At 36.3% G+C, this 23593-nt stretch overlaps 1 protein-coding gene across 1 annotated transcript in view; it reads left to right on the top strand.

Moving 5' to 3' along the window:
• Positions 1-23593, top strand: part of LOC125279389 (nephrocystin-4-like) — a 192306-nt gene that overhangs the window by 47565 nt on the left and 121148 nt on the right. Inside the window, 2 exon segments of the mRNA XM_048209024.1 lie at positions 3188-3346; positions 11009-11142. Coding sequence (XP_048064981.1) covers positions 3188-3346; positions 11009-11142 — 293 coding nt within the window.

The following is a 23593-nucleotide window of genomic DNA, read 5'->3' as shown; positions in this document are numbered from 1 at the left end:
AGCAAGATTGGCATCTCTTTCTAGGTGAAGTTTGTCGCGAAAGCTCTCTCCATCTAGAAAATGCAACACCGTTATTGATCCTCGCTCTTTCTCTCCTCTTTCTCCCAAACCCTTCTTGGGTCGTTTGGTTGGCCCGTACGCTTTACTGGAGCTGTCCTTGTCGACAGAACCAGTGGCAGATGGTAAACAGTACACCTGTCGAGGTGATTTATCCACCTGTCAAGGTGGATTGTGTTACTTATTTATGTTCCATAAATAAGTAACACAATCCACCATAAAACGTGCAAGAAGTAAATAAGGAACTGCTTGGAACAAGCTAGTGGTTTGCTGGACGCTAGACACTACTTCCGCATTTGTCCACGACACTGTTGTCATGTGGTTTCTACGTCAGTAAAGACGGTAACAAAGGGTAACTGACGTCATTGACAGGTGACTGCACTGCCCCGTGTCACTGTTTAGAATGGAAATTTTCTCATGATTTACAAGTAGTTGAAAACATAAGAGATATTGTTAGTAATCAGCTGGACAAAATATATAACACTAGCCTAGTGGTTTTTGGATATTTTACTGTGAATATCTTACAAATTGTACCTTTAATCTCCAAATTAAAACAACATAAAGAAACAACATAAAGACAGTATATTTTAAATACTTGTTTAATGGCATCTTTTTATGAATGAAGGCCAGTATCACTGATACTAATAGCCTACAGCTACTGATGTCTCGATGAAATTAATTTTTTTTCCCCAATTTTAAACATGAATTATAGCTGTTCGACATTACAGTGTAATTGAAAGCTATATCATTTTTTTTTTTTTTTTTTTACATTTATTAGGCTTCAAGAATATAACAACTTTTAATTTAAGTAAACTTAGAACTTAGAACAGTCATCACATAAACACATAATAAATGTCATATTTAGGAAAAATACAGAAATTGAATAAAGTTCAATCCAAACGGTCTGCACTGCATAATTCATAGCCTAAATATAGATTAATCATTAAAGCTACAAAGGTTTTTTAGTCAAGAGCAGTGATTAATTTTCTCTGTTACATTTGTTCTTTCGTTATCTACAATGGTTGCTGTCCCTTTAAGAGCCGCCACACATGATGTGGATCTCACACGAGTCCCACTTTCTCACAGCTCTTTTCTTTCGTTTAAGACTTTATTTAACTCATTCAAGGCTGCTCTTATGAGGATACTCAACAAAACATTTTTTTGACATTGACATTTGACATTGACACACATGACATTTTTGTCATTATTGTGTGTATTATTGTTCATTCAAGCGTGACAGAGACCTCGATTCTGGCGCGCCTTCCATGTGCACGATACTGGCACGTGTCTTTCTGTGCGTCGTGTGTGAGACAGGACATTCACAGACAGTGTGTTCACAGACAGCGCTGAAATGGTTTAAAAGCATTTGCATGAATAAGAGCGTGATCATATATTGTAATGCTGGACAAAGGATGACAGGAAAAAATGGATTCTACGTTAATTGCGTTAATATTTTTAATGCGTTAAACTGGAAAAAAATTATTTGCATGCTTTAACGTTGACAGCACTTACGGAAGAGGATTAGGGCCAAGCAATAATAAAAAAATAAAACCATCTCGAGATTAAAGTTGTTAAATTTAGAGAAAAAACTCGTTAAATTTCAAGAAAAAAGTCTAAATAAAATGTTGAGAATAAACTCGTTAAATTACGAGAAAAAACTTGTTAAATTTCGAGAAAAAAGTCGAGATAAAATGTTGAGAATAAACTCGTTAAATTACGAATAAAAACTCGTTAAATTTCGAGAAAAAAGGAGAAAAAAAATGTTGAGAATAAAGTCATTAAGTTATGAGAAAAAAGTCATTAAATTACGAGAACAAATTCGTTAAATTACGAATTTGTTCTCATAATTTAACGACTTTTTTCTCGTAATTTAATGACTTTATTCTCATAATTTAATGAGTTTATTCTCAACATTTTAACTCGACTTTTTTCTCGAAATTTAATGACATTTTTCTCATAATTTAACGAATTTGTTCTCGTCATTTAACAACTTTTTTCTCGTAATTTAATGACTTTATTCTTAACATTTTATCTCGACTTTTTTCTCGAAATTTAACGAGTTTTTTCTCGTAATTTAACAACTTTAATCTCGAGATGGTTTTATTTTTTTATTATTGCTTGGCCCTAATCCTCTTCCGTAGCACTAGTTAAAACATAAAACAGTTATTTTAAATTTTAATATTTCACAATATTACTGTATCTTTGTTAAAAAAATAAATAAAAAAATCTTACCACCCCCAAACCTTAAAATGGTAAAGTATATATTTCTATTTTAAATAAACTGTTTTATTATTTGTGTATGATTTTTAATTTTTTTAAATTTTTTTTATGGCTAATATTTCTCATTGGAATGAATAGTTATAGCCGCGTTTCCACCGAAATTACCCGGACCAATTTGTCCCAGAAACAAATTTTTCCCAGCAACTTTTTTCCCCCCCAGACCTATTGCTAGCTGTGTTTCCATAGCGGTCTAAAGTACCGTGAAGATAGTCTAGTGACGTAGGACTGGGCATGACTTTCCAGTTCCCACAGGATTTCGTCCTCCACATATAAGCTTAATAAAGCCTGAACTTCGTCGGTCCAATGGCCGTATTTTTTAAACTCCATTGTTGATTCGAATAGCAAATAACTCTTACTGCACGCACCACAACAGACTTTTAAAAACGATGGTTGAAACAAAATGCTGCATGAACTCAACCAATCAGCATGTTCAGCACCCAAGTCCCACCCCCGAAAGTTCCGGAACTTAAAAAAAGTACTACCTCGCATACTTTCTGAGCGGGATTTTTTTTTTACCTGGAACTTAATTTAGACTCTGGTTCCTGTGGTTGAAACACACTAAGTGCCACCCCAAAGTTCCTAGTTCCTGGGGAAAGTTCGGAAACACGGCTTATGGTAACAGGGATTTTTTTCCTTATTCTATGTGTTATTCTGACTGTATCTATTGCAGCAAGTAACACCTAGCAACCACCAAGAATAGCAACACTCAGAACACCTTATGAACCACTTAGCAACTCCTTTGCATTGTGGTGGTGAGTTTTACACTCTAAGAAAATGTGAAAATCTAGAATTGTGGCATCTTCCTATGAAGTTCAACAGTAATAATGACACTTTCTTTCTCTTTCTGTAGTGAATGCTGTATTATCAGTGATGGAGGGCTCTCAGCTGCTCTACTCCATACAGCCACACCCAGCTCTCACTCCCATCATGCACCTCCTCCCACCAAACATTCTAGTATCTGGACATGACCGCATCCCTGGTGTGGTGTTCTCCACGGACACAGGCACAGGTAGGATTACTCACAATGCTACCTCTCAGTTTATCGTTAGAATGAGAATAGAGAGAAAAGCCTTTAATGTGCTTGATGTTCACTACAGTTATAAAACAATCAAATGGCATTTGATGACTGCTCATCTGTAATGAGAGAATGTGTGTTGCCATGGAGACAGCAGAAGGAACTCTAGAAGCCTCACTAAAGAGCGCTCCCTGTTTCTCAGGACATTCCCTTGATTAGCTTCAGAATCGCTTCATGCCAAACCAGGTCATAAATGAGACCTTGAAGCAGAAGCATTTGAGCCTTTTCACAAGTTTTCCGACTCGTCTCTTTTTGGATTTTTGTTCTGAGCTGCTTTCAGGGGTGGGTAAAGACAGACTTTATGAACAATAGTAATGAACTGTGGTGGGTTTCACAGAGGAGAAGGGATTGGAAGTTGAGCAAAATGTCTGGCTAATCCTCTAGCACTCCAAATATCTCACAGGGAGCATGACCCGCGACTGCAGTTTAGATCCATAGAGGGACGCAGTAAATTAGAGAATTATTCCACAGTGATATTTCTCTCTCTCTCGCCCTCATTATAAACCGATGAGCAGATGTAGGAATGGGATTCCTCTGGAGCAGGTTTCTCTTTGAACTGCATCTGAAATGTTTGAGTGTTATATTCTGCATCCTCCTGGGCCTCCACACAGACTGAAAGTAGAGAAAGAAAGATGTTTCCCCCTGACTGTTAATACGGTTAATAAGACATGATTCAAAGCATTTCATTGCAAGATCCAAAAGCAATATATTCCGTCTGATTATAAACTTTTCTTGAGTGGGTGTTATAAAAGCCAAATTTCACTAGCCGCCTCTTGATTTTATTGCTTTAATTGTGTCTAAGTGAAAAATCACCTTCAATTTCCCAGTAGTCTCAGCACATCATTGATCATAACATTGTTCAGTGACACCCACCAGTTTTTTGGTGTTCTATGTAGAACGGAGGGTTTCCCAGGAGAGGTTCAGATGAATTAAATGTGATGAACAATGTTAAAATTATTATTTAGTATTTAATTAATTAATTAAATTTATTATTTACATATTTATTGCTGTCAATAATTAATTTGAAATAATTATTACCTATCGACATCCATAAAAATGTCTAATATGTAATTGGGTTGAAACAGCAGAGTCAGTGTGAAAGTATTTAATTTGTTATTTAGCTGTTTTATCAGTCGGTAATAATTAATCATTGCCTATTGACAGCTAAGATAATAAATAATCATAATAGTTTGCCATTGCCTATTGACAGCCATTATAAAAATGTCTAATATGTAATTGGGTTGTACAACCTGAATTCTGGAAAAGTTGGGACATTTTTTAAATTTGAATAAAATGAAAACTAAAAGACTTTCAAATCACATGAGTCAATATTTTATTCACAATAGAACATAGATAACAACAAATGTTTAAACTGAGAAATTTTACAATTTTATGCACAAAATGAGCTCATTTCAAATGTGATGCCTGCTACAGGTCTCAAAATAGTTGGGACGGGGGCATGTTTACCATGGTGTTGCATCTACTCTTCTTTTCAAAACAGTTTGAAGACGTCTGGGCATCCAGGTAATGAGTTTCTGGAGTTTTGGTGTTGGAATTTGGTCACATTCTTGCCTGATGTAGGTTTCCAGCTTCTGAAGAGTTTGTGGTCGTCTTTGACGTATTTTTCATTTAATGATGCGCCAAATGTTCTCTATAGGTGAAAGATCTGGACTGCTGGCAGGCCAATTCAGCACCCAGACTCTTCTACGACAAAGCCATGCTGTTTTAATAGCTGCAGTATGTGGTTTTGCATTGTCCTGCTGAAATACACAAGGCCTTCCCTGAAATAGACGTTGTCTGGAAACCTTTATATACCTTTCAACGTTCATAGTGCCTTCCAAAACATGCAAGCTGCCCAAACCGTATGCACTTATGCACCCCCATACCATCAGAGATGCTGGCTTTTCAACTGAACGCTGATAACACGCTGGAAGGTCTCCCTCCTCTTTAGCCTAGAGGACACGGTGTTAGTGATGTGTCGGTCTTGAACGATTCGTTCATTTTGAACGAATCTTTAATGTGACTCGGGAAGAACGAGTCGTCTCGGGGGGTGATTCGTTCAGTCGCGCATGTGCAATATTCTACAGGTTCTGTACTGCTAGAAGTAGTTCACCTGATGATTCAATTGATTAGTTCATTTCATGAGTCTTTCTGGTTTTGAGTCGTTCCTTAATCACGTGACAGACCCATACACTAAGCCAATGCATTCTGAGCCGGAAAGAGAATTGATTAGTTCTTTTTATGAGTCTTTCGGGTTTTTGAGTCGTTCCTTAATCACGTGACAGACCCATACACTAAGCCAATGCATTCTGAGCCGGAAAGAGAATTGATTAGTTCTTTTTATGAGTCTTTCGGGTTTTTGAGTCGTTCCTTAATCACGTGACAGACCCATACACTAAGCCAATGCATTCTGAGCCGGAAAGAGAATTGATTAGTTCTTTTTATGAGTCTTTCGGGTTTTTGAGTCGTTCCTTAATCACGTGACAGACCCATACACTAAGCCAATGCATTCTGAGCCGGAAAGAGAATTGATTAGTTCTTTTTATGAGTCTTTCGGGTTTTTGAGTCGTTCCTTAATCACGTGACATACCCATACACTATGCTGTGTGACCCAAGCACATTATATTTATTAGTAAATAACGTTAACTCTCCAGTTTTGTTTGAGTTTGTGTTACAACTGTTAAAGCTGAAGTTATCATAACCTTGATGTTTTAAACTAACATTAATAATTCAAATTCAAAATGTTATTTGCTTTTAATTTATGTCATTATGTCCTTTTTGAGCAATCTTCTTATATTAGACCAATATGTCAAGTCTGCCTAGGAAAAGCAATTATTATAACAGCAAACTCAAAATTGGAGTAAAAATGAACAAACTAGGCTATAAATACTTTGTATTGTAGGCTTGGATTATTATATTATTATATAGCCTAGTGTTTATTTACAGATAGACAGTCAAAAAGATAAATTAATCAATATTTTATTTATAACAGGGCTTTATTTATTTATAATAACACACCACAGATCCTCAAGAAACAGTAACAAAAACAGTGACAGAAATGTCAGAAATAGCGTATGGGTCTGTTATGTGATTAAGGAACGACTCAAAAACCCGAAAGACTCATGAAGAGAACTAATCAATTCTCTTTCCGGCTCAGAATGCATTGGCGTAGTGTATGGGTCTGTCACGTGTTTAAGTAACGACTCAAAAACCCGAAAGACTCATGAAATGAACTAATCAATTCTCTTACCGGCTCAGACTGCATTGGTTTAGCATGGGACTGCCTGTCACGTCATTAAGGAATGACTTAAACCCGAAGACTTGTCAGACAAGAGGTGAGGTGAGCTTAATCAGCTTGTCATAAACTGAAGACCCAGGTAATGAATTAATCATTTCTGAATCTTATAGCATTGTAGTTTTGTATTGTTTGTAGTGGGATCAACGTTTGCATAAGTAGTAGATGTGTTGGGGAAGTAACACGTAACATTTTAATTACATTTTGCTAAAATGAACTAAATGAACGAAATGACTCGAAAAAAGATTCGTTCATTTTGTTGAACGAGACTCAAAAGTCAGAGTCAGTAAAATGATCCGAACTTCCCATCACTACACGGTGTACGTGATTTCCAACAAGAATGTCAGATTGGACTTGTCTGAACATAGAACACTTTTCCACTTTGAAACAGTCCATTTTAAATGAGCCTTGGCCCACAGGACACGACGGCGCTTCTGGACCATATTCACATGTGGCTTCCTGATAGAGCTTTAGTTGATAGAGCTTTAGTTGGCATCTTCAGATGGCACGGTGGATTGTGTTTACTGACAGTGGTTTCTGGAAGTATTCCTGGGCCCATTTAGTAATGTCATTGATACAGTCATGCCATTGGGTGATGCAGTGTCGTCTGAGGGCCCGAAGACCACGGATTTCCAATAAAGGTCTTCGGCCTTGTCCCGTACACACAGAGATTTCTCCAGTTTCTCTGAATCTTTTGATCATGTTGTGCACTGTAGATAATGAGATTTGCAATTTGACGTTTTTAAAGTATTCCACAATCTTTCCACAATCCACTCGCACTATTTCACAGATTAGAGAGCCTCTGTCCATCTTTACTTCTGAGAGACTCTGCCTCTCTAAGACATCCCTTTTTATAGCTAATCATGTTACAGACCTGATATCTATTAACTTGATTAGTTGCTAGATGTTCTCCTAGCTGAATATTTTCAAAATTTCTTGCTTTTTAAGCCATTTGTTGCCCCTGTGCCAACTTTTTTGAGACCTGTAGCAGGCATCAAATTTGAAATGAGCTCATTTAGTGGATAAAAGTGTAAAATTTCTCCATTTAAACATTTGTTTTGTTATCTATGTTCTATTGTGAATAAAATATTGGCTCATGTGATTTGAAAGACTTTTAGTTTTCATTTTATTCAAATTTGAAAAACGCCCCAACTTTTCAGGTTGTAACAGCAAAGTCATTTTGAAAGTATTTAATGTATTATTTACCTATTTTATCAATAGGTAATAGTTAGTCACTGCCTATTGACAGCCAAGGTAATAATTAATATTAATATTTAGTCATTGCCTATTGACAGCCATAATAAAAATGTCTAATATGTAATTGGGTACTAACAGCAGAGTCAGTGTGAAAGTGCTGATTTAATTGAGCATTTACCTATTTTTAATTTACCATTTATCTATAACCAATGTATAATAATTATTCTTAGTAATGAATCATTTTACAGCCAAAAATGTCTAAAATGTAACTGAGTAGTTGCAGTGTGAAATTCTGTACATCTACTACTTTCAACAACTTGAAAAAACACTTTTTTTTTCATTTGTTTAATTATTCTACAAGACATTTTTATCACCTCATATTAATTGAAAGACCACATGGCATATTTTAACTTTTTAAAATGAATTTGTCACACCTCAGGTCTATTTAATTGGGCTGCAGAAAAGCTATAAGGTGAATAAAAGTGGTAAACCATTCTAAATTAAAAAGTTTGAATCTAAAATTAAATTTTTGAAGTGTTGAATGTACACATCTTTAATAAGGTAGATAATATGTGTAACTTCAAGCTACGAAAAATAACAATATAATTATTGAGAATGCAAAAGTGTGAAGTTGTGAAATACATTATATTTATGGAAAGATTAGCATTACTTGAAATCTGAAGTAAATTATTTGAAGTAAATTAATTTAGGTCTTAGGGGTTAAACTGATAGAAAGAACTTCTGCAGTAGAGAAATGCAGTATCCTAAACTTAGAGTTACACAACACGCATGACTAGAAAAACAATAGCAAACATGAGATGTTTAAGAGGCACATTGAATTTCCTCCGTTCTCTTCTGTAGAGCCATCACCTATCAGACCTTCTGTAGCGCATCTCTCTTCGGCTGCAGTGTTGGAGTGTTTGTATGCTGTAATGTCCTGACGATGCTGCACTTGTTTGGCTGTCAGGCCTCAGTGCTGCTGCACAGATAAGCCTGGTTTGGTGTGTGTGTTTGTGTGGTTGAGTGTAGAGTGATTGTGCATTGTGTTTGAGGTAACAGACTGTGTGTACAGTAAATGTCTGAGTGCATCGGAGCTCTCCGGGCCTAGCTTTGATAGTGGCAGACTGTGTTGAGTGTGTTAAAGCTAAACAGTGATAGACTGTGTTTGTGTATGGCTGAGTGATCCGTGAAAGTGAAACTCTCCTGGTTGTGACTCATTCAAACCAGCGGGCCTGCTGTCTGCTGCCACAGCAACCTATGCATTATTACACACACACACACACCATATGATAACCTTTTGTGATAAACAGACCCAAATGTAGGTGGTTGTTCACTAAATATCTTGATCTGTCAGAGCTCTGCTTGGGGAGAGATCATAAAAAAGTAGCAAAGTCTTGTTTTTGAAATAAATCCAGCAAACAAAATCTGTCTGAATGTTTTGTTCATGAGTCAGATTGGTTCAGTTATTTTTAACTCAGTAAGTAATTTGCAAATGTTAAAAACCCGCTGTTTTAGTTCTTTTTCTCACACGAAGCAGCAATTGACAGATTTTGAATTCTGATTTAAATTGAAAAGTGGTAGTTTGAGATGCACTGATTTTTAATTAAATTCATATATTTTATATATATATATAATGTGTGTATATATATATATATATATATATATATATATTTTTTTTTTTTTTTTTATTCAGTAAAGAGCATTGAATTGATCAAAAGTGACTGTAAATACATTATTTATTTTTTTACAAAATGTAATTTATTCCAAATAAATGCTTTTCTCTTAAACTTTTTATTCATCAAATCAAACAAAATCCTTAAATGTATCGTGGTTTCCACGGAATTTTTGAGCAGCACAGCTGTTTTCAGCATTGATAGTAATAAGAAATGTTCAGGAATAAATGACAATTTCACAATATTACTGATTTTACTGTATTTTTATCAAATAAATATAGCCTTGGTGAGCTTAAGAGGCTTATTAAAAAAATATTAAAAATCTTAGTATAATATTAGTATAAAATCTTCCTACATTCCAGGTTAGATTTCACTTCAAAAACCATTGAGCTTTGAAATGAATCATCATGTAAATATTCAAGTCCAATACTTCTAAGAAGAATCTGATTTATAGACAGCTTTCACTGGGGAATGCACATCAATTATAGAAACCACAGTTAGCTTGGGGGTTAATACTGTATAACAGATGTTTATCTTAAAATGAATTATGGAGGATGATTCACTTAACCTTTCTCTACGTGAATGGTTTATTTTATTGCATTTTTATTTTTCATCATATTTCTCTGGGATGTCTAAATAAAACATCAAGGATGAGTTTTTTCAAAGAGAGCAGGTTATCATCGCTGTAAGTTGAGCATGTTTGGATGTGCCGAGGCGGACCAGGCACATCTTGACAATCACAAACGCGTGATGTGACCATTTTTATATTATTCAAATGATTTTTGAATCCATTATAGAGTTGCTTAGACCCCTGTGGGTACGTGAGCTAGATTTTTATTTTTACCAAAAAGAAACAAAAGTGGGTGCATTGGCTTAGATATGCAGAAGACTTTCTCAATAGACAATGTTTGATACGCTCCTCAGCGAGACCCCCACTGAGAGCGGAAATGGGGCCAGCCAAAGATCTCAGCTGGAGGAAATGTGCCTGTGATGCTGCAGCCAGACACATACTCCAACTGACAAATTATCATTGGTCCTAATTCTTTTTTAAATCAGAAGAGGAATTTGGGCCACATGGAGCTCCATTACATTGGCCTCAACTGCATGGATTTTTCCCAGCTTCTGGAACACATTGAGCTCTCTTGTGCATCGCTCAATAGTTTGTTATCCCGTGCACTTGTTCTATTTTTTTTCTTGTTTTTTTTTCATATTTGAATTGATTGCCATGAGTAAGAGGATCTTGGCATTCTGAAGTGTGCTGATAAATAAATTTTTACTGTCTAATTAATTCCTTTGTTGCTACAATGTTGTAAAAAATGAATAGCCATTAAATATAAAGGAAAATAATAAAATGGCTGGATGGAATTGGCTGTGCATGCAGGAAATGAGTACAATGTTAATGTTATATTCACTCCATCTCTGTTGCCGCAGATGCGCTGCGGAAGCCTCGTCTGCTGAAGAGCTTCTCGTGTGTGTTGGAGGGCCTACGTGTGGCACTCTTCCCCTCCGTTGAGGTCTTCGAATCTGACCTGCTCCAGCTGCTCAACAGAGACTGCCAGAATACAGTAAGCTATGACTCCAACCAAACGTTTAGGCCATTTGCATATGTAAATTCAGCAAGTATTTTTTTTTTTTTTTTTAAATAAGTTATATATGACTCCTCCTTAAAGGGTTAGTTCACTCAAAAATAAAAATTCTGTCATGAATTACTCACCCTCATGTCATTCCAAACCCGTAAAACTTTCGTCCATCTTTGAAATGCAAATGAAGATCGTTTTGATGAAATCTTGAGAGCTTTCGGTCCTTCCATAGACAGTCTACGCAATTCAAACTTTGATGCTTCAAAAAGACCATAAAGAGATTGGAAAACGAATCCATATGAATTGAGCGGTTTAATCCAAATTTTCTGAAGAGACTCGATCGCTCTTTGTGATGAGCAGATTTAATTTAGGTTTTTACTCACATAAAAACATTGATCAGCGAACATAAACAGAAGCTCAACCAAACCTGAATGACGTGTGAAAAACAAACCTCTTCTGGGAGCTCAAACGTGCTCTGTAACACACGAGAATGAACCTCATTGGTTACGCAACACTTTTGAAATGCTGAAATAAATAACCAAAATATAATGGACTTTATAGGGTATTGCCTTCAGTGCTTCAGAAAATGCACAGGTGATCTGAACAAGGGATGTGCGGGACTAATCAACCAGTCGATTAAACAGTACTGCTGCTGCAAGTCGACTTGAAAATACGAGCCATTTACATTTTTTTATTTTGCACATTAACTTATAAACTAGTTGTTTGCAAAATTTCCATTTAAATGTTAATGAAGTTACTCATTGCGCAAATCCCTAATTTAAACACAGTCTGCAAAAAGTAATCCGCAATGGAAATCATTGTTGATTTCATTGGCACAGTTTGATGGTTTTGTATTTAAATGTAGACCGTTCTACAGACTTTTGTGTTCCAGATTTCTCAGATTAGAGTTGCATTGTCTCTCTCTGATCACATATACATTATAAATCTACCAAAATTCTCTACAGTCACAAACACCATCTGTTCCTGTTTTTCCATAATAAAGATCTAAATGATCAAAGTAAGTGGAAAGCTCAAAAACTTCAGATGATAGAGATGTTTGGGTTTGGTGGGTTCTTTTTCAAAGAAATTAATATTTTTATTCAGCAAAGATGCATTAAATTGATCAAAAGTGACCGTAAAGAACATTTATAATAGTAATATTAAATTATTATGATGTTTATTAAGAAAGGTTTCTTGAGCACTAAATCAGTAAATTAAAATGATTTATGGAGGATCATTCAGCATGAGAGCTGAAAATTCAGCATGTTTTTAGAAACCTGCATGGTTTTTCTTCTGTGGAACATAATGCACTTCAATGTACGTCATTATTCACTGAAAGTCTTGCTGAAAGAGATGTTATTTACCTCTGAAAGAGATCTATTGCTGACAGACATGTTGTTTATCACTTGATGCTTTGTGTCACGCTTAATTAAGACATGATACAAGTCACTTTGGATGGAAAGTGTCAGCAAATGAGCACAAATTAGTAATTAGTTTGATTTGAAGCTGTGGTCCGTGGCCTCTCCATGAGCACTCAGCCTCGAGTGAGAAGTCTTATTACAGAAATTTCTTCTCCCCTCTCACAGGGACACTTTGCATTGTGGGAAGGGAGCAGTGCAGTTTCTATAAGATGGTGCTCTGTATTCTAGTGTGGTTGTATTTCAGGCTGTGTGGATCTGTGAAGCCTGTCTGCAGTCTTGTGTGTGTGTGTGTGTGTGTGTGTGTGTGTGCTGCTGTGTGGACCCCGGTAACCATGTTTGACAGATGCACTCATGCGTTTGCAATTATTTACACACTGCAGACACACACCGCTTTGGTCATCCCTTAAACTGAAAGAGAGAGATAACAGTAGACGGACAAGAGGGGAAAAATTGAAGTAGTGGAAATTGATAACAATGTCATTTTTGACAGTTTGTGACAAACCTTTTGTTTCTCATCCTTTCATGGTGGTGCTTCTCTGTGTGTTTATGGTATGAGGCAGAAAAAAACTTTTAGCATTCTTTAATCAGGTGTCCCAAATACAGCTTTAAAAACCTAGACAGACATACGCACCTACAGTACTTTACACAAGAGCCTGTTTTAATTGTGCTCAGGTTGTGTCACTTTCCCTGCAGTGTCAGTGGAATGTCAGATGAACTATTTTGGCTGAGCTAAAATCAGCTCATAGGATGTCACTTGTTGTGATGTTGAAGTGAGCCTCTTTATGTTGTTCTTGGTGCATTTATGATAATATAACAGTACTTGAAATACTTTAGTACTTTTTATTGTAGTGCTTGCAAGGCAATACTGTATTGATATTTGCCATTGTCAGACATTCTGGGCAATGTTTCCTTAAATCCAGATACTGTATTAAACTTCGGCTATTAATTCACCCTGAAACTCTTACAGTATAGACCAAAATTTTAAGGATTAGTCCACTTTCAAATAAGATTTTCCTGATAATTTACTCACCCCCATGTCATCCAAGATGTTCATGTCTTTCTTTCTTCAGTCAGTCGAAAAGAAATTAAGGTTTTTGATGAAAACATTCCAGGATTTTTCTCCATATAATGGACTTTAATGGCCTCCAAACGGTTGAAGGTCAAAATTACAGTTTCAGTGCAGCTTCAAAGGGCTTTAAACGATACCAGACGAAGAATAAGGGTCTTATCTAGCGAAACGATCTGTCATTATCGAAAAAAATGTAAATGTATATGCTTTATATAAACAAATGTTTGCCTTTTTAAGTGCTTCCGCTTTCCGTATTCTTCAAAAAGCTTACGCTGTATGTCCTATGCCTTCCCTATTCTACTTAGGGGAAAAAATGTAACTGTCGCTGCGTTCGTTACATAAGTAGAATAAGGAAGGCGTAGAACATACAGTGTAAACTTTTTGAAGAATACGAAAATGCGGTTTTGGTGGAAGCACTTACAAAGGCGTTCATTTGTTTATATAAAGCATATACAGTTGTATTTTTTTCGAAAATGACTGATGGTTTCTCTAGATAAGACAATTATTCCTTGTCTGGTATCGTTTAAAGCCCTTTGAAGCTGCACTGAAACTGTAATTTTGACCTTCAACCATCTGGAGGCCATTGAAGTCCACTGTAAGGAGAATAATCCTGGAATATTTTCATCAAAAATCCTTAATTTCTTTTTGACTGAAGAAAGAAAGAAAGAAAGAAAGACATGAAATTCTTGGATGACATGGGGGTGAGTAAATTATCAGGAAAATTTTATTTGAAAGTGAACCAATCCTTTAAGATTGAAACTCTCTTATTGACTTGCACAGTTACTGAATGTTCAGCATTCAAAATCTTTACCTATGCATAACTTTAACGCTACTCTTTTGCTGCTTATAAGCACTGGTATTTCTTTCTTTATTAATTATAGAAAATTTATATGAAAATAAAAATCGTGTGAGTGTGAATTAGTGTTTGCTAATAATAATAATAATAATAATATATTCTTATTAAGTATTAATATTACATAAAATATCAAATTAATATTTGCTGTGATTACTTTATAAAGTACTGTGTTTTTTAAATTCCTTTGTCACTGAAATACAAAATCTGACAGAGACATGTGGGATTTCAATATGATCAATCAATAATTCATTATGTTTTTGTTCTCATCGTAGGTCAAGTGTTCTCATGCTCAGCACATATTAATCTCTGATTTATTCAGAAAAAAAACAAAACAAATGTGATGAATGAGTCAGACAGGTGACCTCCAGCTCAAAGATTTACTGTACACGAGAGGGTCTTTAGCAGGGTCAGAGGTGATTAGATGAATCCATCATTTGTGATTGGCAAGCAGCTTTGAATAAAAAAAGGTGCACTTTCTTCATTGTGTTAACAAGAAAGATGGATACAATGGTTACAGAAAACAAAAAGGAAAATCAAGATAAATAGTATGAGAGAATGGAGGGAGGGAATATTCATCAAAATCTGTGCCCTCTCTTCGTCTGACGTCACTTCTCTGCAGTTCTGAGGTGATAATTCACATGTGATAGCAGTTGACAGCAGGCTCTAATTGGCCCTCATGTGGGTGGTTGACCTTTAGAGAGTGTGACTCTCAATGCATTGTCATCAGGATATTGTTGACGCTCTGAACACATCTCACTCTGTGAAAGATGTATGAAACCCCCAACTGTCAGAAGTGTGTATATCTGGGCAGGTGAAGGAAAAAGGAAATGAGGGGATTGTTGTTTTCTATAGTATTGATCCCCATAGTGTGAACCCAGGGTTTCAACTTAAATATTGTGTACGTGTTCAATGCTAGTTTAGGTGCTTGAAATGTATTTAGACTTCTTGAAAAGATTAGTGTGGGTTTATGATTGGCTCAGCTACCCCAATTCAACTATAAGGGTGATCGGTTGGTCCCGGGACATGTAAGAGAGTTTCTGGTCAGTTGGTGGAACTGTCACTTCTACTTTTATGCCAATGCTAAAACTATTTATTTTTTTTTGATCATGCACATGCATTTGTATCCTTGCAAACTTTAACAATTGGTTTTCTGTAACATTTGGATGCAAATTTTGCCTGTCAACTTTTAAAACTTGTCTTCTTCTAAAATTGTCTAACAGTGATTTCGATGAGGTGGTAACTCTTTATAGCAACTTTCCATTTGTTAAAGGGGTCCTATTATGCCCTGTTACAAATTCTTGATTTTGTTTTTAGGCTGTACTAAAATAGGTTTTCATGCTTGATTGTTCAAAAAAACACATTATTTTACACATATTTTACATTATTATTTTACATTATTACGTTTAGTTTCTGCTTCAATGAAGGCCAGCCTTCTGAAATATGAAATGTGCTCTGATTGTTTAGCTCGCCCCTGTGTGTTATGATTGGCAAATCCCTTAGAGCGTGTTCCAGAAATATCATGCCTCTTACCATAACCATGAGTTTTACCTGCTCAGGTGTAAATATTAACTATGGCGTCAATTTCAAACCAATTTAGAGCTGGCCTCCTTGCCAACCTGAGCAATCAATGGAGAAGGGCCTTGGTTAGAGTGGTGACCAAGAAGCTGATGGTCACTCTGGTTGAGCTCCATGATCGTATATAGAGATGGGAGAAACTTACAGAAGGACTGACATTACTGCAACATTCCACATATCTGGGCTTTATGGCAGAGTGGCCAGACTCAAGGCTCTCCTCATGTAGAGACATGAAAAACCACTTGGAATTTGCAAAAAAGCACCTAAAGAACTCTCTGACTGTGAGAAACAAGATTCCCTGGTCTGATGAACCTCAGTTCCAAGCATCATGTATGAAAGACACCAGGCACAGCTCATCACCTGCAGAATACCATCCCAACAGTAAAGTGTGGTGGTAGCAGCATCATGCTGTTGAGGGTGTTTTTCAGCCCCAGGGACTAGGGGACTCATTAGGGTAGAAGGAAAGCTCAGTGCAGCAAAATAGAGATAGAATTAATGAAAACCTAGTCCGAAGCGTTCAGAACCTCAGACAGGGCAGAAGGTTCATCTTCCAATGGGACAATGACCCACAGCTAAGACAATGCAGGAGTGGCTTATGGACAACACGGTGAATGTTCTTGAGCGGCCCAGCCAGAGCCCGAACTTGAACCTAATCGAACATCTCTGGAGAAACCGACGGTCCCCATCCAACCTGACTGAGATTGAGAGGACCTGAAGAGAAGAATGGCAGAAAATCGCCAAATGCAGATGTGCAAAGCTTGTTGCATCATACCCAAAAAGAAAGACCTGAGGCTGTAAAGGTGGTTCAATTAAACACTTAGTTAAAGGTTACTTATGCAATGTACTTGTATCAGTTTTTCCTTTTGTAGTACATTTTTTAAAATTGTCACAAAACATCTTTTTTGCCTTGTCATTATGGTGTACGAAGTGTAGGTTGATGTGAATAAAAAGAGTAATTTAAATTAGTTTAACATAAGGTAGCAATAAAATGTGTAAAAAAAATGAAGGGGTGTGAACACATTTGCAAGGCAATTCATAAAAAATGTTGCCATTTGATCTAATCTGAACTACTGGCAAGCAGAAAACACCCTTATTGTTAAGTCCTGTTCTTGTCCTCTTCATTCTTCTCCTCCTCATCTTTTTCCCTTATCCTCATCTCTTTCCTTATCCTCATCTCATCCTTGACCTTATCCTTCTCCTCATCCATATCTATGCCCTCATCTTCATCTTTATCTTCATCCTGTTTGAGAGCAGTACTTGCTAGCAGCTGCGTAAAAATAAGCCTTGGCCCAAAGCTTGAAGACTTCTCAATTATCATTGCTATTTTTGCTCACAGTTTGGCAAAGCCTGGTGAATCTGGGCTATTTGTCTAGATATTTATTTTCAGACCTGCCTCAAAAAACCTTATACAACCTATGTAAATTCAAATCGTACATAAAAATATAAGCACAGAGGAAACATACGAACTTAGTCACGGCAGAGGGAGCTGCATACACTCCATTGATCTGACAGCGAGTTTCGTCTAAAGATTGGATTCTGAGTAATATGAAAAATCCAACAGTTTTTCCCCGCATTACAATTTTCAATAATTCCTTCATACATTCTTGCAAGATTTTATCTTTTTAATTTCACTTCTGTTTAATTTTATACCGAGCGTTGATTAAACTTTGATTTAGCTTATTGACTAGATGTTTTGAAAATACCTCTTTTTACTTTTTACATTAAAAGCTGCACACAGTTATTCAATTAGATATGAGTGACATGCGAAGATGGTCTAAAAGAACACAATAAGACTAAATTGAATCTGTCTGAAGCGCAGTGCTCAATAAATGGCTACGGTGGTCTCAGATTTTATCATTGCATTACTGCTGATGTTTGATTACTGTTTTCAGTGTTCAGAGAATAAAATGTGAAAAGACTTGTTACCATAGTGCTTTTCCATTAATGAATTTTCAATTTAAGACACTACTTAGTCCATTGCTGCCCCAACTTAACACTTTCTGAAGCTCCTTCTCCTCTGAATTATTGACCTTTTGTATGAATGTAAAGAGCCCCTCCATGTTGAGGGAAGTTGGCAGCAGCTGAATCTCCCCATCTAGCATTATCTGGTTTATCCGTTTCTGAGCCTCTGGCTAACTTTTGGGTGCTTTTTTTGACTGGCTACATAAAAGGTTGGCTGCTGGAGGTTTAAGCTATTTTCTCATATTGGTGCGGAACATTTTTGTGTTTGGCAACTGCGTTTGTATATTTTGTGTGTGCATTTGTGTCATTTGTTGATGTACTGCTTAGCAGAGGGCAATGATTAGCATCATCAATGAGAGGTGTTTGTCAGCTGCAACAATTGAAAGCTGTGTGTGCGTGTGTGTGTGTCTCTGTGTGTGTGAGAGAGGCTGAGTGGGCGGATGTGGATAACATGCTAATGATACTGCTGTTACACTTCCTGCATGACTCATCGCAGTTTGAGCCAGCACACTCTCTCAGTGTGGGCACACACAAACTCACAATCTCTTTTAAAGCCTGAGATATGATATATAACTGCATTCATTCTGCTCTTTCTGAAGGCATGCTGGGATCCTCATAAGCATAAGGAAGATGCAGTCTGTGATAAACCCACTTTTCAAATGCTACTAAACTTTTAGATGTGCACTGAAATCACAAAACCTCATCTGAGCACTTAGCTGTGGTATAAACTATACTAAATAATAATTAAAACTGTTGCTAATAAATTAATGATATGGTTAAATTCAACATGAAATCAAAATACACAATTCTTCTAATGGAATATTGCAGTGTTTATTATAAATGATTTATCCATGCACATAATTATTTTCTTTTTTTTTTTAAATTCATGTGCCCTTGTAATTGGTAATCAAAATAACGTCCCCCTCCCTCTTGCAACAATATCTCTTCTCTAATGATGTGTTTTTGACCTGTCACTCACAAGAGATCACAGCAATTGCAAACCACAACCATGCAATCAATTCTCGATGGACAAAATCAAGTCCAATACCCTACTTTTTTCTTGTTTGAGAAGCCGTTTCACTTTGATACACAATTTCATGCCAACTCTACATGTAATCTTTAGCAAATCTCAAAATGAATATCCATTCATACTAGTGTTTGGCTGATATATTGAAAAGGCTGATATTATTGGCTGATATTTGGCATTGGCTGATAAGTTTTTCTGGTAAGTGTTTATTTTGACAGCGCTGAAAACCCTGAGCACAGACGCACATTAGCTCTCATTCTCCCGTCTTTATTTAACAGTTCTGTCTAATAATTGAAAGGCAAATGCTATAATACTTTATTCATATACTGTCTGCATTCAGCAAACATGCATTTTTAATATCTAACGAACTTTTAATGCCACAAATCTTGCAAACATCAATGAATCCAGTGATAGATCTTGTGTGCATAAAATGTGTGTTCGCTGTCTGTGACTCTGCAGCAGGCGTATTGATATAACTCACTTCCTCCTGTTACTTTCATAGGGGCTTCAGTGTTAACAAAGGATCTCAGTGTTTTTCTGCCGTAAGCAATGTTCTTCTCAATGCTCTGATTTGCTGGATTTCAGTGTCATTCATTCTGTGTCGTGCTGTATTTCTAACCCTCTCTTAAAGTTTTCCCAGCTACTTTCATGGGAAAATGTATAATATGTGATATGTGACACCCTAATACTGATTTCAAGCATCCCATGTGATCCAGATGCCTTTTAATACCTTTGACAAGCTTTGGACAAAATTGGGGAAGATTTATACACATTTACATTCATGATTTCAGTCAAAAAAACTAGGGCTGGGACAATACATCGATTCTCAATTCGCCATACAATGATTCTGGATTGATTCTGATATTTTCTCTCTCAAATCGATTCTGAGCTTAGTTTTAAAAGCAGATGGCGCTCTAGGCTAGTTTTTAACCGCACACTCAAATGCTCATGAACAAGAATGCTGGACAACGGTCGTGCGTTCGGCTGAGTCATATAAGCGGTTAAATATACACATCGGCTCAGAATGCTTTTATGACACGAGATTAATATAAACACAGCTCAGAGCGAACACCAATGTAATTCCCTTCAACATTTTCAAACTTTATGAATGATTATTTTGGGTTTAAGTGCTGTGTGTAAAGGAACTGGAAGCAAGCAGAGTACGGGTGTTTCTAAAGCACATAGTGCCATCTGCTTTTAAGAACTAAGCTCAGAATCGATTTGACAGAGAATCATGGTACATCGGAAAATATCAGAGTCGCTCCAGATTCTTTGTATCGAGAATCGATGTATTGTCCCAGCCTTAATAAAAACACCCTAGCAACCCAAATAGCAACATGCTAAAATCACTTTGAACAAATTTTGCTTGAGTTTTTTATGGTCACAGTACTCACATTAGGTCTTCATTAAAGCATATAATTTTAAACATATTTAGGAGAAGAATTAATCATTGCTTCCTTATTTTCAATTTCCAGTGGAAAACTTTTTGTGGAAATCATTACTTGCAGCTTAAGGGTTAATAGTAATTATCTTTTGGTTATTTAAGCATTTACACATCAATTTAGTTATGTCCCTGTTTATACCCTGGATAATTTTCTCTTTACTCCTGGCTCTTTCACAAGTCATTTGTCAATAAATCCCAATAAATTTTATTGTACATTTTATGAAAGCCATTAAATGTCTATTATGTGGGAAGAGCTGCAGTGCAGATTCAAATTAATATAAGGAAGCTCGTCTTTGTTCTCTGACTTACCCTTGACTCAGAGTTCTTTCGACCGCATTGCCGTTTCGCAGAAGTCAATAGCTTAGTCAGACCCTTTTATGATTTTCAAAGAACTTGCTGACCAAAGAACTCTTTTGTGTCAGAGTTATGTAAATTGTTCACGCTCCCCTTCAACTCCATAAGTATAGTTTGCTGCCACAGTAATGTAATTGATTATCGATTAAAGAAACCAATGGCTCTGTCACTATGTGATATGTTTTTGATAAACTGTTAATAAGTTTTCACATCCACTTTTTTAAAATGTTATTTTATTTATAAAAAAAAAATCTTTCTTTTTGCAATTATCTAAACAAAAGAATCAATTTTATTTATTTTAAATACACAGAGCTGGCATTGTAGGGGACAACCATCCCAGTAAATAAATTTGGTGTTGCTTATATAAAAAAGGTTTTATTTGGTGTATAATTTTTCATTAATAAAATTAGTCACTCCTCAACGGACGAAACAGTGAAACTCCATCCCTCGATCATCAGCCCACAGGTATTCAATAAATGCTGATTGCACTCTACAGTTACGCCCCCTCCTCCCTGAAAATAACAGACACTTTCTATTCATTTAATCTGCTCACTACAAAGAAATAACCTTCAGAAACCAATTTTATTTTTCAGGAGAAAAAAACCCTCTTCATTTCTTGAGTCTGAATGGGATGATGACCCTCACCCTTCCAGAGCTTGTCTCTTCTTGCTGCTATTATTCCTATATTTGGTTTAAATGACCTTCCCAATCACTCGCCTGAACCAGACTATTCAACACACAGCAGGTTCTTTAAAATCAATTTGCTGGGCTGCATTTCTTCTTCTATACCTCTTGTTAGTGGAATTGTTAGTGCTTTTGTTCATATTGGTGACAGTTAATCGTGAGTATTGTCAAAGTGATAGTGCTACTTGCGAAAGTCCTACTTTTTTATTTTTTTTATTTGAATGGCCTTTGTAGCAACTTTGATTTAAAAAAAAAAAAAAGACTATCAAGACTGAGGTGAAATAAGAGAAAAGTCGGTTGTCATTTTACGCCATGACATTGTGATCCAACCCACACACGAGTTAAATAAGTGATATTCTTTTAGAAAGCATTGAAGTCTTTCATGAAGATTCAAACGCAGCTGTTTCTATTTTTAAGTCTTCTGTTCTGATTCCACCGTCAAAAACATCAAAGACATTTTGGTTTGAGGCTGAATTTGCTGCTTGTGATGCCAATGGGAGCACATATATTCCCTGCAAACTAAAATACCCCCCAAAAAATCAAGAAACAAATACAGAACTCTTGGAGCGAGGGGACTTTAACCAGCTCTCTTTTTTTGCGTGCGAAGAAATGCCTTAGTGTGATACAACCACATAAACGGATGCAAAATCAAAACAGTCTTTGTTTTTTTTTCGTATACTTTGGCACTAGTCTTAGTATAAACTTTTGCTCGTTCCATATAAACTTCTCATCTTTTGTGCATTTTGTTCAATTCACAGTAATATTTCTCCATCCTTGTTGCTAGCCTTGTCTGTTAAAGGGCCTGTTGTCACGGATGCTGGGCTAGATGATGCGTGACCCGCAGAGTCCAGAAATTTCACAGATGAGAAACAGAGGCCAATGAAAGAGGATAAGCTTTGTCATTACTTTGAGATACACTGCGCTGCATTCATCACTCAGAAAAGATTCTCCTCCCTCGCTTTCCTTCTCCTTCAGTCTCTCTCTCTCTCTCACTCAGCCACACTCTTTTGCACTGTGAAGCTGGAAATGGGGTATGATTTAACTTCAGGCCATTTCATTGTTCCCTTTAAGCTTCTTAGCTCTAAAATATTCATATTTTGGGCACAGGAAGCGAAATCTGTGACAGCACAGAGAGCAGACAAAAAGGAGAGTGAGAGGGAAAAAAAGGACAAGAGTATGAAACAGAAATAAGATATTTCTGTTGCCGATGTGTTGAGATAAGCTGCAGACAGGCTCGTTTTCCATGCTTATCTCTTTCGCGTTATCCTTTGTTTTTCTGTCTCTGTCCTGACTTTCTGTCTATCCGTCATGTGTTTTTAAAAGTAGTAATACTGTCATTATTTACTCACCCTCATGTCTTTCCAAACTTGCGTGATACTCTTTTTTTTTTTTCTTCTGTTAAACTTTTTATATAATGGAAATGAATGAGGATGAGCTTTTTAAGCTTCATAATGAAAGAAAAGTATCAAAAAATCCATAAAACTTCTAAAGTCATACAATAGGTTTGTGTGATGAACTGAAAATCATGACACTAGCTCTCCTTGCTGCATTCATGAGAGCATTGGTGTAAACTATTTGAGAAAATGTAATAAGTTACTGTACTTGAGTATCTTTTTGGCTACTTTGTATCAAAGATACAAAGATGGTATCAAAGATATTAGCAACTTTTACTCTCAACTTCACTACATTTTTGAATAAGTAAATGTACTCTTTACGCCAATACATTTTGCATGACACCTAACTTTTTCTGCAGCAGTTTATTTCTGATACAAAAGAAATTACATCTACAGGGCATTGAAGGTACTAGATCTTGTGTGTTTTGCCCTACTCACCCAAACTTGTCAAGGATACATTACATGAATGGGAGTGCATTATCAGGTAATTGTGAATCGCAGATGTTTCATATATGAGATGAAGACATGGCTGTAGACGGTGATGAGGTTTTGACTATTTAATTTTAATCTGTTATGTTGAAGTCGAGACCTTTTTGAACGATATTGGTTTGCTTATGCCCTTTTTAAACACTTGAGCTTAACTGTGACTG

This window comes from Megalobrama amblycephala, linkage group LG12, assembly GCF_018812025.1.
Source record: "Megalobrama amblycephala isolate DHTTF-2021 linkage group LG12, ASM1881202v1, whole genome shotgun sequence".
NCBI lineage: Eukaryota > Metazoa > Chordata > Actinopteri > Cypriniformes > Xenocyprididae > Megalobrama > Megalobrama amblycephala.
Note: the sequence above shows the minus strand (reverse complement) of the source record. Positions and strands in the feature narration are given on the sequence as shown.